The sequence below is a fragment of the Aotus nancymaae genome, unplaced genomic scaffold, assembly GCF_030222135.1.
Source record: "Aotus nancymaae isolate 86718 unplaced genomic scaffold, 86718_ANA_hifiasm-v0.15.2.pri h1tg000108l, whole genome shotgun sequence".
NCBI classification, from domain to species: domain Eukaryota; kingdom Metazoa; phylum Chordata; class Mammalia; order Primates; family Aotidae; genus Aotus; species Aotus nancymaae.
The window spans coordinates 37,610,471-37,624,444 of record NW_026988523.1 but is presented as its reverse complement, the minus strand read 5'-3'; the positions used below and the strand labels follow the sequence as shown (position 1 = coordinate 37,624,444).

General features: G+C 39.9%; 1 protein-coding gene across 1 annotated transcript in view; it reads left to right on the top strand.

The window, feature by feature from the left end:
- The window catches only part of SPTA1 (spectrin alpha, erythrocytic 1), a 97,905-nt gene that overhangs the window by 44,819 nt on the left and 39,112 nt on the right, over window positions 1-13,974 (top strand). Inside the window, exons 20-32 of the mRNA XM_064370743.1 lie at window positions 65-157; window positions 1,951-2,088; window positions 3,285-3,436; window positions 4,081-4,267; window positions 5,318-5,419; window positions 6,830-6,921; window positions 8,107-8,251; window positions 9,028-9,209; window positions 11,133-11,232; window positions 11,343-11,540; window positions 12,329-12,472; window positions 13,331-13,434; window positions 13,772-13,934. Of these exons, the coding sequence (XP_064226813.1) occupies window positions 65-157; window positions 1,951-2,088; window positions 3,285-3,436; window positions 4,081-4,267; window positions 5,318-5,419; window positions 6,830-6,921; window positions 8,107-8,251; window positions 9,028-9,209; window positions 11,133-11,232; window positions 11,343-11,540; window positions 12,329-12,472; window positions 13,331-13,434; window positions 13,772-13,934 (1,800 nt within the window). The remainder of the gene's footprint in view (window positions 1-64; window positions 158-1,950; window positions 2,089-3,284; window positions 3,437-4,080; window positions 4,268-5,317; window positions 5,420-6,829; window positions 6,922-8,106; window positions 8,252-9,027; window positions 9,210-11,132; window positions 11,233-11,342; window positions 11,541-12,328; window positions 12,473-13,330; window positions 13,435-13,771; window positions 13,935-13,974) is intronic.

Below are 13,974 nucleotides of genomic sequence, written 5' to 3'. Positions count from 1 at the left end.
GAGTAGTTGAAATAATAGTGTTCCTCCTATATTCATTCTGATGATCTTCCATCAATAAATCCAGGCTCTTCTAAAGAAGCACGAGGCCTTTCTATTGGATCTCAATGCATTTGGAAACAGTATGGAAGCTCTACGAAATCAGGCAGAAGCCTGCCAGGTAAGACTAATTTACTGATGACAGAACACACACTTCCCACCACAGAGAAACAGAAACTGTCTTTATTGTTGACTTTTTACTTTCCACAACCCCCAAAACAATGACAAATAAAACACTAAGTTCTATGACGTTTACATGCAGGAACTGTAGCATCCGCAATTTAGTCCAAAGGAGACTTTGTCCAAAAGAAGTTTTTGATAAATAGTATCATGGTTCATTGATGTATTTTTGGCTTTCCTCTTTCCTTCCTTTTATATTTCTACCCTTCTTTCTTTCTTACTTTTCTTCATTTGTATCTCTTTGTATCTTTTTTCTTTATTCCCTTCCTTTGTTTCTTAATTTTTAATGCCAACACTTACTAAATGGCTACTATATGCAAGTATGAATAACAAATCCTGATCTGAAGAAAAATTACGGTCTATTAGAAGCCCAGAGATTTAACAATAAGTGCATGTTATCGATGTATAAACAGGACAAAGAGTCTCAAAGCAAGGACTATTGTGTTCTCTTGAAATAACAGTACTGGAAAATAGGAAAATGTTCATAGTCAAGGGAAACCATCTTATCTGAATTAAAGAAAAAAAGATGGGTGGTTTACTGTACAGGGAAAGAGGAGAAGGATTTTTCTAGTCAATAAGCCATGAGAGCAAATGCACTGAGGCACAAAACAATCAAGTTTTGTGGAAAATGCGATTGGGTAAGAACGTGAGAATGGAAGATGCAATTGGTTGAGAATATAAGAATGGCTCAGGTATAAGGCGAAGTGGGGTGTCATGAAGATTAATTGAACTGGAATCAAATAAATGTTATAACAATGTCTCCTGAATGTAGTGGTTAAAAAAAAAAAAAAGACATAATTGTTACCTTCAAGGAATTCTTTCAATGAAAGGTTGTTAATCTGCACATCCAGAGTAAACAAAAGACACAGACTCAACCTGTCAAGTCAGCGTACATTTACAGGCCTCTATGCTGTGTCTTCACCAGGCTCTGCACCGTGGGTGCCTAAACAAGAACAGATGAATTTATACATTGTATGCTATGAGGAAACATGTTACCTAAAGGATATGACATCGGAGGGGGAAGTGCACCGTCAACTCCAATCTGAGGAAGGGGTGGGTCATTCCTTAGGAAGAGGGGTTATGCTTTGCTTCATTTCTCAGAGACATGATATTGGCAGAAAGTCCAAGTCAAAGAAAATTCTACCAATGCAGGCTGCTTACTAAACAGAGGCTCAAAATATTTTTAATGATCTCAGTTATTGTTCTCAATTTTGAAATTCTGTGGCTTTTCCTGTGCTTTTGATCACTCATCCCTCAAATAGAAGGTCCAGAGCTCTTGATATAGTAACTTAAAGGCCAGAAGGAGTGGGAAGAATTATCAGTGGAGGCGAAAGGTGATGACAGACAGTGGGTCTTTCACTTTCTCAAACAATTTTCTGAAATGTTGATGTGTATAATCCTTTTAGACCTTCTTAAAGAAGTACACTTCTTAAAATACACTCCTCCCATTTTAAGAACTGATGGGTTAGAGTATTTAATACATTTCTGACAAACTGTGTATTTGCTTCCTTGTTCTGGGTTTATAGTTCCCAACCTGACTGTCCCCTTGATAAGTGTCAGAATGGAGCAGTCTCTCTGAAAAAGACCACATACTTTAATCTCTGCAGCCATGTAAGAGGGTCCACCCAGAGGCTCTTTTCTTCTGGGAAGCCCAAGGGAATGCACACCCTTGGTAGGCTGCACAGGGAGATATTTCCAATGTGTGACTGACACCTGCTTCCTGTTTTCGTTCAGCAACAACAGTCCGCACCAGTGGATGGAGCTGCTGCAGAACAAAGGGTCATGGCTTTATATGACTTCCAGGCCCGCAGCCCCCGAGAAGTCACCATGAAGAAAGGTGATGTCTTAACGCTGCTCAGTTCCATCAATAAGGTGACTTTTCCTTCTACTCTTTCCATCAAAAAGTAGCTCTTTCAGAACCATCTCTCCCAATCCTGCCAGATATTCATATTTTCACCACCCAACAATTTTTGATTACTTTAATTCCTAAATAACTGTAACTGATTAAGTAGTATTTTTTCTCTATATATTTTGCAGGACCCTACACATATCTTTAGGAATTACAATCCTGATGTTGCAGTTAAAATCATAAAGAATGGAAGTTATATAATTAACCCAAAGATATAGAAAGTATGACTGGAAATTCTATATTTCAAGGACTAAACTGTACCTTTCTTTCTTTCTCTTTACTTGTTCCTCTTCTGTGCCAGTATTCCTAGTGATAAAACAACAGTGTCTGGGGTTAGAAGGAGCCTACTAAAAGATGAGCCTTTTATTGATTTTCTTTAGATCTAGTACCTGGGAGAACAGTGATAAAATATTGGTTGGGATTTTAAAATATATTTTTCATAAGAACTCAAGTAATTTTTATATCTAATACCTAATTAACCTACAAAAATTTTTAAGAAGAAAAATAGTTGGGCTATTTTTTAGGAAGTTTGGGCAAAATTTTTAAGAAGAAAAGAAAATAGTTTGGAGAGGCAGAGTTTTCATTATCAAATAATGTGTGCCAGTCCCTTTTATCTTTGTCTAGTCCTCTTGATTATTTTTTGAGGAAATTAACCTCAGAGTGTCAGTAGATCTAGCAACAGTTCAAAAATAAAACAACACTTAGATATATGAATTTCAGAGTAATTCACATTTTTCAGACCTCTGGAAGAAGAATAGAGGAGAAGAAATTTTTGAGCAATATCCTCCTACACAGACGCTCCACTGCCAAGAAATCCAGCTGGAGCCTGGCTGCATGTGTTTTTTTTTTTTTTTTTTTTGTAAACTCCTGAGAACAAAGTGCCCCATCATCAAAAGAGCTGTCTTCATTGTTTGAAAACCTCTCCAAAGTTAAGGGCCTAACATTAGGTATCCAGTTCTTGATTTCAGGGGCTTGGCTGTGCAATTCCTCATTTAATTTCTTGGTCATATATGAAAATTATGTGCCACCCATTAGACAGTTAGCTTATCTTTGCCATTAACCTGTACCTGTGCCAAGAGACTTAGTTAGTGTTGAAGCCTCTCCCATTTGTGGCTTTTCCAAGAATTAATGAAGGAGTGGGGATCTTCTCTCCCTTCAGGACTGGTGGAAGGTGGAAGCTGACGATCATCAGGGCTTTGTCCCAGCGGTTTATGTTAAGAGACTGGCCCATGATGAGTTTCCGATGCTCCCACGGCGGCGACGAGAAGAGCCAGGCAACATCACTGAACGCCAGGAGCAGATTGAGAACCAGTAAGTTCTGGAGCCTGGAGAACTGAACAGTGTGTGGCCAGACATTTGTGGCCGAAGACATTCTTCTCATGACCCTGCATCTATTAGATTAGAGATGCTATGGAAAAGTTAAAGACTTTAAGAATTGAAAGTAAACCTAGAATCCTTTAAATATTTTGGCTTCTTTTTGAGGAAAGGCAACCCCAGAATTGTTCCATCAATTTCCTGAGGTCAGACACTGAACAGGGCTTTTCTGATTCCTGCCCCACATTCTTTCAAGGTTATTAAAAAGTCTCCTGACATCTATATGAACTTCATTTACTACACCAGGCTTTTCACATCCAATTGTCAATTTTCATGTAAAAATGTCACTTTGATGAAATGAGAAAGGAACGTTGCCAGCCGTACTATTGGGTCACTGGCATTTTTATTATTTTTAAATATAATATTATGTGTTTATCTTTCTGCCCCGAAGGCTGTTTTCCTTCTATCTTTATTTCCTCCTCTCTTCTACTGTTCTTTTGCTTTTGTTTTTTCCTTTCATTTTTGTCCCTTTTTTCTCTACGTTTTTCCCTCAGCCTCTGCTCTTCTGTTTTTCCTCCTTCTTTGTTCCACTTTTCTTTCTTTTATTCCACTTTTCCCATTTTCTTGACTTCTCCATCCAGATACCGCTCCCTCTTGGATCGCGCAGAAGACCGCAGACGTCGTCTGTTGCAACGTTACAATGAATTTTTCTTGGCCTATGAGGCAGGAGATATGTTGGAATGGATTCAAGAGAAAAAGGCAGAAAATACTGGGGTGGAACTAGATGATGTTTGGGAGCTGCAGAAGAAGTTTGATGAGTTCCAAAAGGTGAGAAAGAGGAACCTTCTCCAGACACCTTTTTGAAGTTTGCCGTAGTTCCCTTGTATCCCGAAGCTTAGTCTATGTGATCTTAAAAAAATAAAATTAAAAAAATAAATAAATAAAAATAATTTATTTCACACTTGTTCAATGTTCTCCCCAAAGCTATTGGCAGCTCCCTGGCTCAGAGCTCCCTCTGGGTATTGTAGTTGTCAGTAACTGGAAGGGAAATGCAGAGAACACTAGTTACCCTAACTGCAGCCTTCAGTCCCTCCCACTCCAAAGTCTTGACTGGAGTGCTGGTCTTCCTAAATTATTCACAACTCGCTCTATGCTATACTTTGTTTCTAATGCCCAGGTTAAGATGAGGCATTGTTGGACCATGTGCACAGTTTAATTATGGGGCAGAGTTTGGGTGGAAAGGGAAGAACCTGACTTGACAAACAATTTCTAAGTTTTTGCCTACCTAAAACCCTTTCAGCATCCTTTTTCTATTATCTTAACTAGCAGTGAGTGTACATTCCTTCTTTTCTTTCTTTTTCTATTGATATCTTCCACATGGGATTCAACATAACACACACACACACAGAGAGAGAGAGAGAGAGAGAGGAAGAGAGCAGGGTGGGGGAGAGAGATAACACTCCTTAGAGCTGTTTCTTACAATATCTTGTAATATAGGCAGATAAGAACTCAGTTAATGAAAATCTATAAAGCTGGAGTTTGTACTGGTGGAAAAGGATGTTACACAGCTCAGGTATCAATCCTTCTAGTGGTATAACTTAATCCAGGAGAGATTTTAAGAAATCTAGAAAAATAACTATGCTTCATACTGCAGATAAATAATAGTTCTCTTGACAAGTTTTGGATAGCCACTAGTTGTCAAGATCTTTAAGGATACTCTTCTCAGTAGTGGATTGGAGGAAGGGAGCTTGGTGTGTATTACAGGTGAGGTTAGCAATGTTTTGCTATTTAGCCAAGTAGGGGCAGAGATGGACAGGTAAGTATGGCAGATTCTTGATGAGGATATTTACACTTCTTTGGATGAATTTGCCCATTCAGGATTTGAAGACCAATGAACCTCGGCTAAGGGATATCAACAAAGTAGCTGATGATCTACTATTTGAAGGACTTCTAACACCAGAAGGAGCTCAAATTCGGCAGGTAACTAAGGCTCCCTCCATTCCTCCTCCCTACCAGGTTGGGGTTTGGGAGTCCTCATTTCACTAAAACATGCAACATTCTATTCTGCATATCCACTAGAACATGCAGAAGGTAACAGCAGCGTGGAATTGGCCACAGGAAAGGCCAAAGACAATAGCTTAAATAGTCCATATATTTTTGTTGTCTAAATTAACTTAATTAAAGCAGGCACATTTGTTAACACATATTGAGTGTTCTCCATGCCTTCACATATGTCATTTCATGGACGGAGTGGGAAAGGAGACAAAAGTATTGGTAGCAGAAATGCAGATGTAGCTTTCAGAGGCAGTATGAGGAAGGTTAGATAATATTACACCGGACGTTAGGTAAATTAGATTTAAGTTCATACCTCTATTCTTGTCTGACTATGTGTCCTCAGAAAAGTCTCTTCATTTCTACAAACCTCAGTTTCCACATCTGAAAAGCAAGTATTTGATCGCATGATATCCAAATTACAATATCCAAATTTCCTTTTAATCTTCTGTACCAGGCTATACCAAGTTTTTTCCTTATATCTAAACCCAATAATATAATTGAATTTGAATTGCAATTTTGGAATATATACATTTGGACTGACCTAAAATTCTTAAATTACAACACACACTCACCTCCCTCTCACTGACACACACACACAAGAAATTCTCAATTACGTGAATGCAAAGAACATGCAGATAAAGAATCTATGATAGTGGGAAGAGGTTGATTAATGGAGTTTACTGGAAGACCCAGGCTCTGATCAACATACTGAAGAAGGAGAATAAGGTCAGTAGAAATGGGGGAGAGGCCATCCTTGACCTGATTCAGATCTGGTCTATGATTCCATAAAAGATCTAATGAATGTCAATAAATGTTCAGTCTAGTTCTCTGGATTGCCATAAGCCAGTGAGGATGAGTTTTCTACCTCTTGTTGTAGTGGTTGTTGTGGGATGAGAGGGAGAAGAAATGTGAAGGGGAGCAATGTACTTACCCCCTATAGAAAATAGGGCTTTACGAGCCTACTCAGTTTATTCAATTCAGGATACAGAACTGTTAGTGTTAGAGAAATGTGATCATTTCTAACTACCAAGGCCACACTTTCCACTCATTCTTTTGGAGTTTACAGTGTAGTCTCTGTAATAGCAAGCATTGATTACTGCTCCAGAGTTGATGGTTTCACCCTGGAACATCAGTTTGGGAAGATATCCCTTTCTCTGCTGCATTGGCAAAAATGAGGCCCAAGCTCAAGCTGTCCAAGAAAGAAGCAAAGCTATGCAATTTCTGAAGAAAATAACATAAGAGCAACTATGGTTTTAATCTCGTCTGGTCTTCAGACACCACTGAGCTATGCGCATTAGTTCTCCGTCTCAAGTCTGATGTTTTTGCCTCTTTTAGGATTTGAATGCCCGCTGGGGCTCCTTGCAGAGGCTTGCAGATGAACAGCGGCAGCTGCTAGGCAGTGCCTATGCTGTTGAGATGTTTCACAGGTAAGAATTTTAACTCTAAAAAGCAGTGCTGCCTTAAAACCTACTCAAAAAAAAACTTCTAAGTGGAACCATAGATATCAATATAGTCTTTTTTCTTGAGATCGAGACAATGTGCCAATGGAAAATTAGGTTTTGTAGTAGTTTAATTCTCACTTTGCAAACAGGACACTTTCAGACAACGAACTTCAATTTTCTAATGCCTAGGCTTGGGCCTTGGAACATAATTAGAAGTCTATATATATTTCCATGAGAATGAATAAAACAGGCTGAGTGCAGTGGCTCACAGCTATAATCCCAGCGAGGCAGGATAATTGCTTTAGGCTGGGAATTGGAGACCAACCTGGGCAACAAAGCAAAACATCATCTCTACAAAAAAATAAAAAATAAAAAAATTAGCCCAGTGTGGTGGCACAGGTCTGTGGTCCCAGATACTTGGGAGGCTGAGCTGGGAGAATCACTTGAGTCCAGGTGGCTGAGGCTACCGTGAGCCTTGATCACGCCATTCCACTCCAGCCTATTGCAAGAGAGTGAGACCCCTGTCTTTAAAATCAAAACAGAAAGAAAGAAACTTGAAGTTGAAACAAGAGGTTTAAGTAATTACATTTCTGAACTAGAAGCCGACAGTAGAGGGCAACAGACATCACATTGACTAACAGCTCATTCAAAATTTTTCCTGTTTGATTTTCAAACTAAGAACCACAAAGACACATACAAACAAGGAAACAAACAAAGAAAACAGAAACCAAACACCTTTACTGTGTATAAATGTATTTTTGATGATGCAGGGAAGGAAAAACTGAGACTCAGACAGGTCTGGGTGTTCAGAACACTTAAGATAGAAAGCTATGAAATGTGATAGTTAAGCATGTGACAACCATCAGATCTACTGGTTCAAGCTTAGGCTCCACCATTCAGCAGCGATATACTCTTGAGAAAATACATATCCTCTTCAGTCCTCAGTTTTCTGATTTGTATAATGGGAATGGGAATAGTAACTATGCCTCTAGGAGTTGTGAAGATTAAATGAGCCTAAGTTTCTAGCACATAAAAAAGAATGATGGCGATTGGTGGAGGTGGAAGTGGGAAGGTGGGGAGTGGTAGTGATGATAACTTTCTTGTGAGCCCCACTAACCTGCCTCTGGTACATATTCTTACTTTTAAACTCTCTACTCTCTTGTATACCAGAGAAGCAGATGACACGAAGGAGCAGATTGAGAAGAAGTGCCAGGCCCTCAGTGCCACAGACCCTGGCTCAGATCTGTTCAGTGTTCAGGCTCTTCAGCGACAGCATAAGGCCTTTGAAAGGGACCTCGCACCCCTGGGAGATAAGGTGAGACATGTCTTTCAAAGCTTTTCCAACACTTTCCACTTTGCATTTAGCCCTATACCCATGCCCCCTTCTTTGGTTCTCTTTCCCAGTCTCTTATTCTTATATTTCTCTTTGTCTTGTGCCATATTTGTTCTTGTACTCTCTCACTAAGGCAAGACCATGAAAAGGTTACGCCCCATGACCATTAACATGGGGAAACAACATGGTAAACTCCTGCTGTCTGAGTGAGCACCCTATATCCCCTTGCCTCTTTAGTGGGTTACAGACTTGTGGCAACTAGATGGAGGCCAGTAGCCCAAGAGAAATAGCAAATGTCCATACCCAGGATCGTCAGGCCAATGCCTGAGCATGGTGCATGTTTTTCTTAGCAAGGAATTGAATGAGTTTAATTCTGTTTTAATACAAAAGTGTACTCTGGAGCTTGCTGGGTACACTCAAAGGCTTGGCATTATTATGCAGAGCAAAAAGAAGCTCCTCACATGAAGAATCAAGACTCTTGGTTTTCCTAATTGAGGATGCCACTAACCAGCAGAGTCACTTAACCACTATTCCCCACAACCCTCTTATTCTTAAAAAGAAGTATGGTAATGCCAGTTGTGACTACCTCAGGGAGTTATGTGGACTAAAAGGTTGGTATTATTTTATAAATTATTATGGCATGCTTGTACATCACTGATGTCTATTTGGGGAGCTGAATACTGGGACTCAGGACTCTCCTTTTGCTAAGACTCAGGTGCATCTATAGGCTGATTATCAGAGCTATTGCACCTCCCTAGGTGATCATATTGGGGGAGACAGCAGAGCGGCTCTGTGAGTCCCATCCAGATGCCACTGAGGACCTGCAGAGACAGAGGATGGAGCTGAATGAGGCCTGGGATGATCTGCAGGGGCGTACAAAGGATCGTAAGGAGAACCTAAATGAAGCCGAGAAATTCTACCTGTTCCTCAGCAAAGCCAGGTAAAGTGGGATGGGTAATTCTATGTCTGGCCCCTAAGTAGACTGTCTAAGAGCAATCTAGGTACAGATGATGTTCACTGCAGGGTTTGGAGGGCACTAATATGTTCAAGTCTCACCTCTTGCAAGGCATAAAAATTTCAGGTTTGATACCTGAAGCAACAAAATACAAAGTTTGAAAGAATATGAAGCCATCTAAGCCAATTAAGTAAGCTTCCGTAAATGTATACTGTATATAAGGTACTATGTTGTGGGGTATTGGAGTTTTGTTCTACCGAAGGGACAGTAGTATTCAGTCTTCTACTATATTCAGTATTCTGCTGGATACAAATAACTATGATAGAACATAATGCGGCCCAAATCACACATGCTAACAAACAGCAGTGGGAATTCCGAGTTGGGTAGAATAGATGATGCACTGTAGATAAAGTGGTCTTTTATTACACCTTATCAGTCAAAATTTTAACAGAAGAGAAAACAATTCCTGTAGCCTGAACTAGGCAAACAAAGACACAATCATAAGAAAAGAATAGGAATAAGAACATGTTCAGGGGCGGGGCGTTAAGAAGGTAGTGAGAGATAAACTTAGGAATATGGGGAACAAATTCCAGAGAATCGTCAATATCTTGCTAAAGTCTAGACATTATCACAATCCAAAATTCACCTCACAAACATACTTTGTGCAACACTTCCCATAGTCCGCTCCATCACATCAGTCCGCTGGGAGGAGCATTAGAGGGTCCAGGAAGTTGTAGCTTTCAAGGCAATGCTTTTCAAGAAAAAAAGAGGCAAATTTTGGTAAATGACTGTAGTTACTCTTAGAAATCCCCTCCCCAATTCAGCGCTGAAAAGCTATAGTTTTTGACACAGTTTAAATAAATAGCACCCACACCCGTTCCAGTGCTTCCTCCTTCCCTTTATGAAGCTATACTCCTCATATTTCAAAGTAGTGTTCCCAGGCCACGAGCAACATTAATATCTTATTTTACCCCTTTGTGATACTTTTGCTTTCAGGTTTTTTAAATTGCTATTAATGCCTATGCTCTGTTTGCTTTTTTTTTTTTCCATTTGTAATGTAAAGTATGAGTTCCTAGAAAGCATAGATATGTCTTTTTCACAATGTTTGGTACTTAGCAAGCACCCAGTAAAACTTAATGGCGTGAATAAATGAATTTGCAAAAGAAGAGACCTCTCTTCTCTAGAGCTAAGGGTTCCTATCGAGCAAACAAGAGTAATGACATTCTTTATGAGATGCTTAATTTATCCATCAAGTATGCTTTAAAGTTAATGCATGGTTAAAATTTGCCTTTTAGGCAGATAGGCCTTAGTTTTCCTTGTCTAACTTCCTGACTACTAAAAGGGTAGGGAAATAGGCCTTGATATAATCAACAGTGTGGACGCCTGCATATATATGTATGTGTGTGTTGGTCAAAATATGTGCTAGATTCTCTCGAGAATACAAGTAAGAGGAAAGACATGCTTTCTTTGAGACTCTATAATAAGATGTATCTTCAAACCCTAGAAACCACTTATAGGAACAAGAACCAACAGAAGTAATGAAATATGTAACAGTCCAGGATTCCAGAGGTCTGAGTTCTATTCAAGATGTCTGCTTTTAGTTATATCACATGGGCAAATTAATTATCTTTTCTAAGTTGACTTTTTTATCTCCATAATGAACACAAAAAATTCCCAGAATCTCTGCAGGATTACTGAAAGAATTGAAAAAGGTAATAAAAATGAAGAGGCTTTCAAACACAAGGGGTTGTTATCATTAAGTGATACAATAAAAAAAGCAAGCATATAGAGCCAGATAAAAAATGTTCTGCTGGAAATGTTTTCTAGAGAATGGAAAACTGTAGGACAAATAGCCCTGTAGCAAGTTGCAAGGTTTTCTTGTCAATTCCAATGTGTCTATTTATCTAGGGATCTGCAGAATTGGATCAGCAGCATTGGTGGCATGGTATCATCTCAGGAGCTGGCTGAAGACTTAACTGGCACAGAGATCTTGCTGGAGAGACATTGGGTATAACTACAAAAGCTATAGCCACTGATCATATGACCTGAAACCTCTACTAATTTAAAAAATTTCCAATGGAATTGGCCTCACTGATTTCTTCCCCCTTTTTCCCACAGGAGCACCGTGCTGACATGGAGGCAGAGGCTCCCTCCTTCCAAGCCTTAGAGGACTTTGGTGCAGAACTTATAGACAGTGGGCACCGTGCCAGCCCTGAAATTGAAAAAAAGCTTCAAACTGTCAGGCTGGAGAGAGATGATTTGGAGAAGGCTTGGGAACAACGCAAGAAGTTCCTAGACCAGTGCCTGGAGTTGCAGGTACAGCTAATTCCCAGTTGTTAAGCAGGTTGAGTAGTCTGTTTCTTCTATGCCATTTTATGTGGTCATTACAGGCTCAGTTCACCAGACTTTCCACATTATTACCACAAAGGGAGCTCATCTCTTGATTATCTAGCATCGTACTATGCTTTCTATACCAATCATTGTCATATTCTCTGCTCTTTCCTGTTAGAAGAGCCAAACAAGATGCTGATCAGTCCTGAACATGTGGTGGGTTGATTATCATTTGTTGATTGACTGAGGAATTGATTGGCTGATGTTTGTTGAGACTACTCTGTGGAGGCTCTGGGTGCCACAAAGATTAGTAAGATAGTTTCCCATTTCTTAAATAGTGAAATTAGACATATAGACATATTTTTCTACTACAATGAACTGATCATTAATAAAACATAATGTATAAGTGCTTTCAGGCTAAAGAGAAATAAGTGATTAAAGCTTTTGGGGGAAGTGAGTGGTTGTGTCATAGGCTATCCTGAAGGATAACATTTTACAGAGTCTTAAGGAAATGACCAACCAGTATTAACAAGGTTTAAGAAGTAGGAACTAGCACCCCAGAAACTGGAGGCAGCTTATACATAAACATCAAGTGTGTGTTTGGGAAAGAGGAAAAGTTCCAGTTCAGGTAAGATTTGTCATATGAGTGTTTCTTGGAAGATGGTAAGAACTCCTTGCAAAACCCTTTGTGTCACAATCACGAAAGAGGTGGAACATCATTTCCTCCACACCACCTGGACTGTACCATATGCCTCTCATTTAATTCCTCATAGATGTTCCAAGGGAACTGTGATCAAATTGAGAGCTGGATGGTGGCACGTGAGAATTCCCTGAAGTCAGACGATAAAGGTCTCTTAGACAGTCTGGAGACCCTGATGAAGAAACGGGACGATTTGGACAAAGCAATCACTGCCCAGGTAATAACGACTGGTAAAGAAACTAAAGTAATAATCAGTAGTAATAATAACAGAAATTCTACACATCTGTCTGGTTTTATAATTTATAAACATTTGTCTGGTTTTATAATTTGTAAACATTTTGAATCACATTTTTTTTTTGAGATGAAGTTTCGTTCTGTCACCCAGGCTGGAGTACAGTGGCACAATCTTGGCTCACTGCAGCCTCTGCTTCCCAGGTTCAAGCGATTCTCCTGGCTTAACCTCCTGTGTAGCTGGGATTACAGACACCTGCCACCACGCCCAGCTGATTTTTGTACTTTTTGCAGAGATGAGGTTTTACCATGTTAGCCAGGCTGATCTCAAACGCCTGACCTCAAGTGATCTACCCACCTCAGCCTCCCAAAGTGCTAAGATTACCGGCGTGGGCCACTGCACCCAGTTTTGATTCCTGTTTGCTTCTTAAAGAAAACCTGAGGCAGGCAGGGCAGCCTGACACTTGACATTTATTCACCCAAGTCACAGGCAGCAAGTGGACTTTCTTACTTTTAATCCAGCAATCTAAAATCTGACTTTTAGGATTGAAAATGACTTTATATACTATTCAAACATCTCACTCAATACAGGATTCACCCTCTACAATGGTCATGAGAAGTGTCTGTTCTTTGGGGAACTCAGTACCACACAAGTAGCCCATTATTATATGTTTCTCCTTCTGTTAAGTTGAAATTCACCTCCCTGTAAGGCATTTATTGTTTGATCCTGAATGTATCTCCTGGACCACAAAGGATACCTCTATTCTTTTCTAGGAGGGAGTCTGGGATTGCACCAAGGGCCTAATCTCCAGGCATCTGGGCTCTTTCCTTTTCCTTCATTTAGGAAGGGAAGATCACTGACCTAGAAAATTTTGCTGAGCGCCTCATTGCTGATGAACACTATGCCAAGGAAGAGATTGCTACTCGGCTCCAACTTGTGCTAGACAGGTCAGGCCTGAGTGATTGTTTTATGTGCTACAGGAAGAGGTAGCAAACTAACCTCTTTGCTAGCATTGAATTGGGAGGTACTCTGACTTCCTGTCATTTCTAGATGCCTAAAGCTATCTTGACATCTGTGCAGACTATCTGACTTAGATTTATAGAATGGAAGACATAAAAGATAGCTTAGAAATTACCTGGCTTTACCACTGCATTTTATATCTGATAATAACAAGACTGTGTGAGAAGAAAAGAGGCATGTTAGCCAATGGGAAGATTTATGGATATGGCATCAGAGCATGGGAAGGGTGGAGGAGGCATAGAGTGATCTGGTCCCCTCCTCTAGATGGAAGGCTCTCAAAGCACAACTGATTGCTGAGCGGACAAAGCTTGGAGACTACGCTGACCTAAAACAATTCTACCGTGACCTTGAGGAGCTGGAAGCATGGATCAGTGAAATGCTGCCCACAGCCTGTGATGAATCCTACAAAGACCCTACAAACATTCAGGCAAGTTCAAAACAGAAACTTTGCAAGATTTCACCATTCC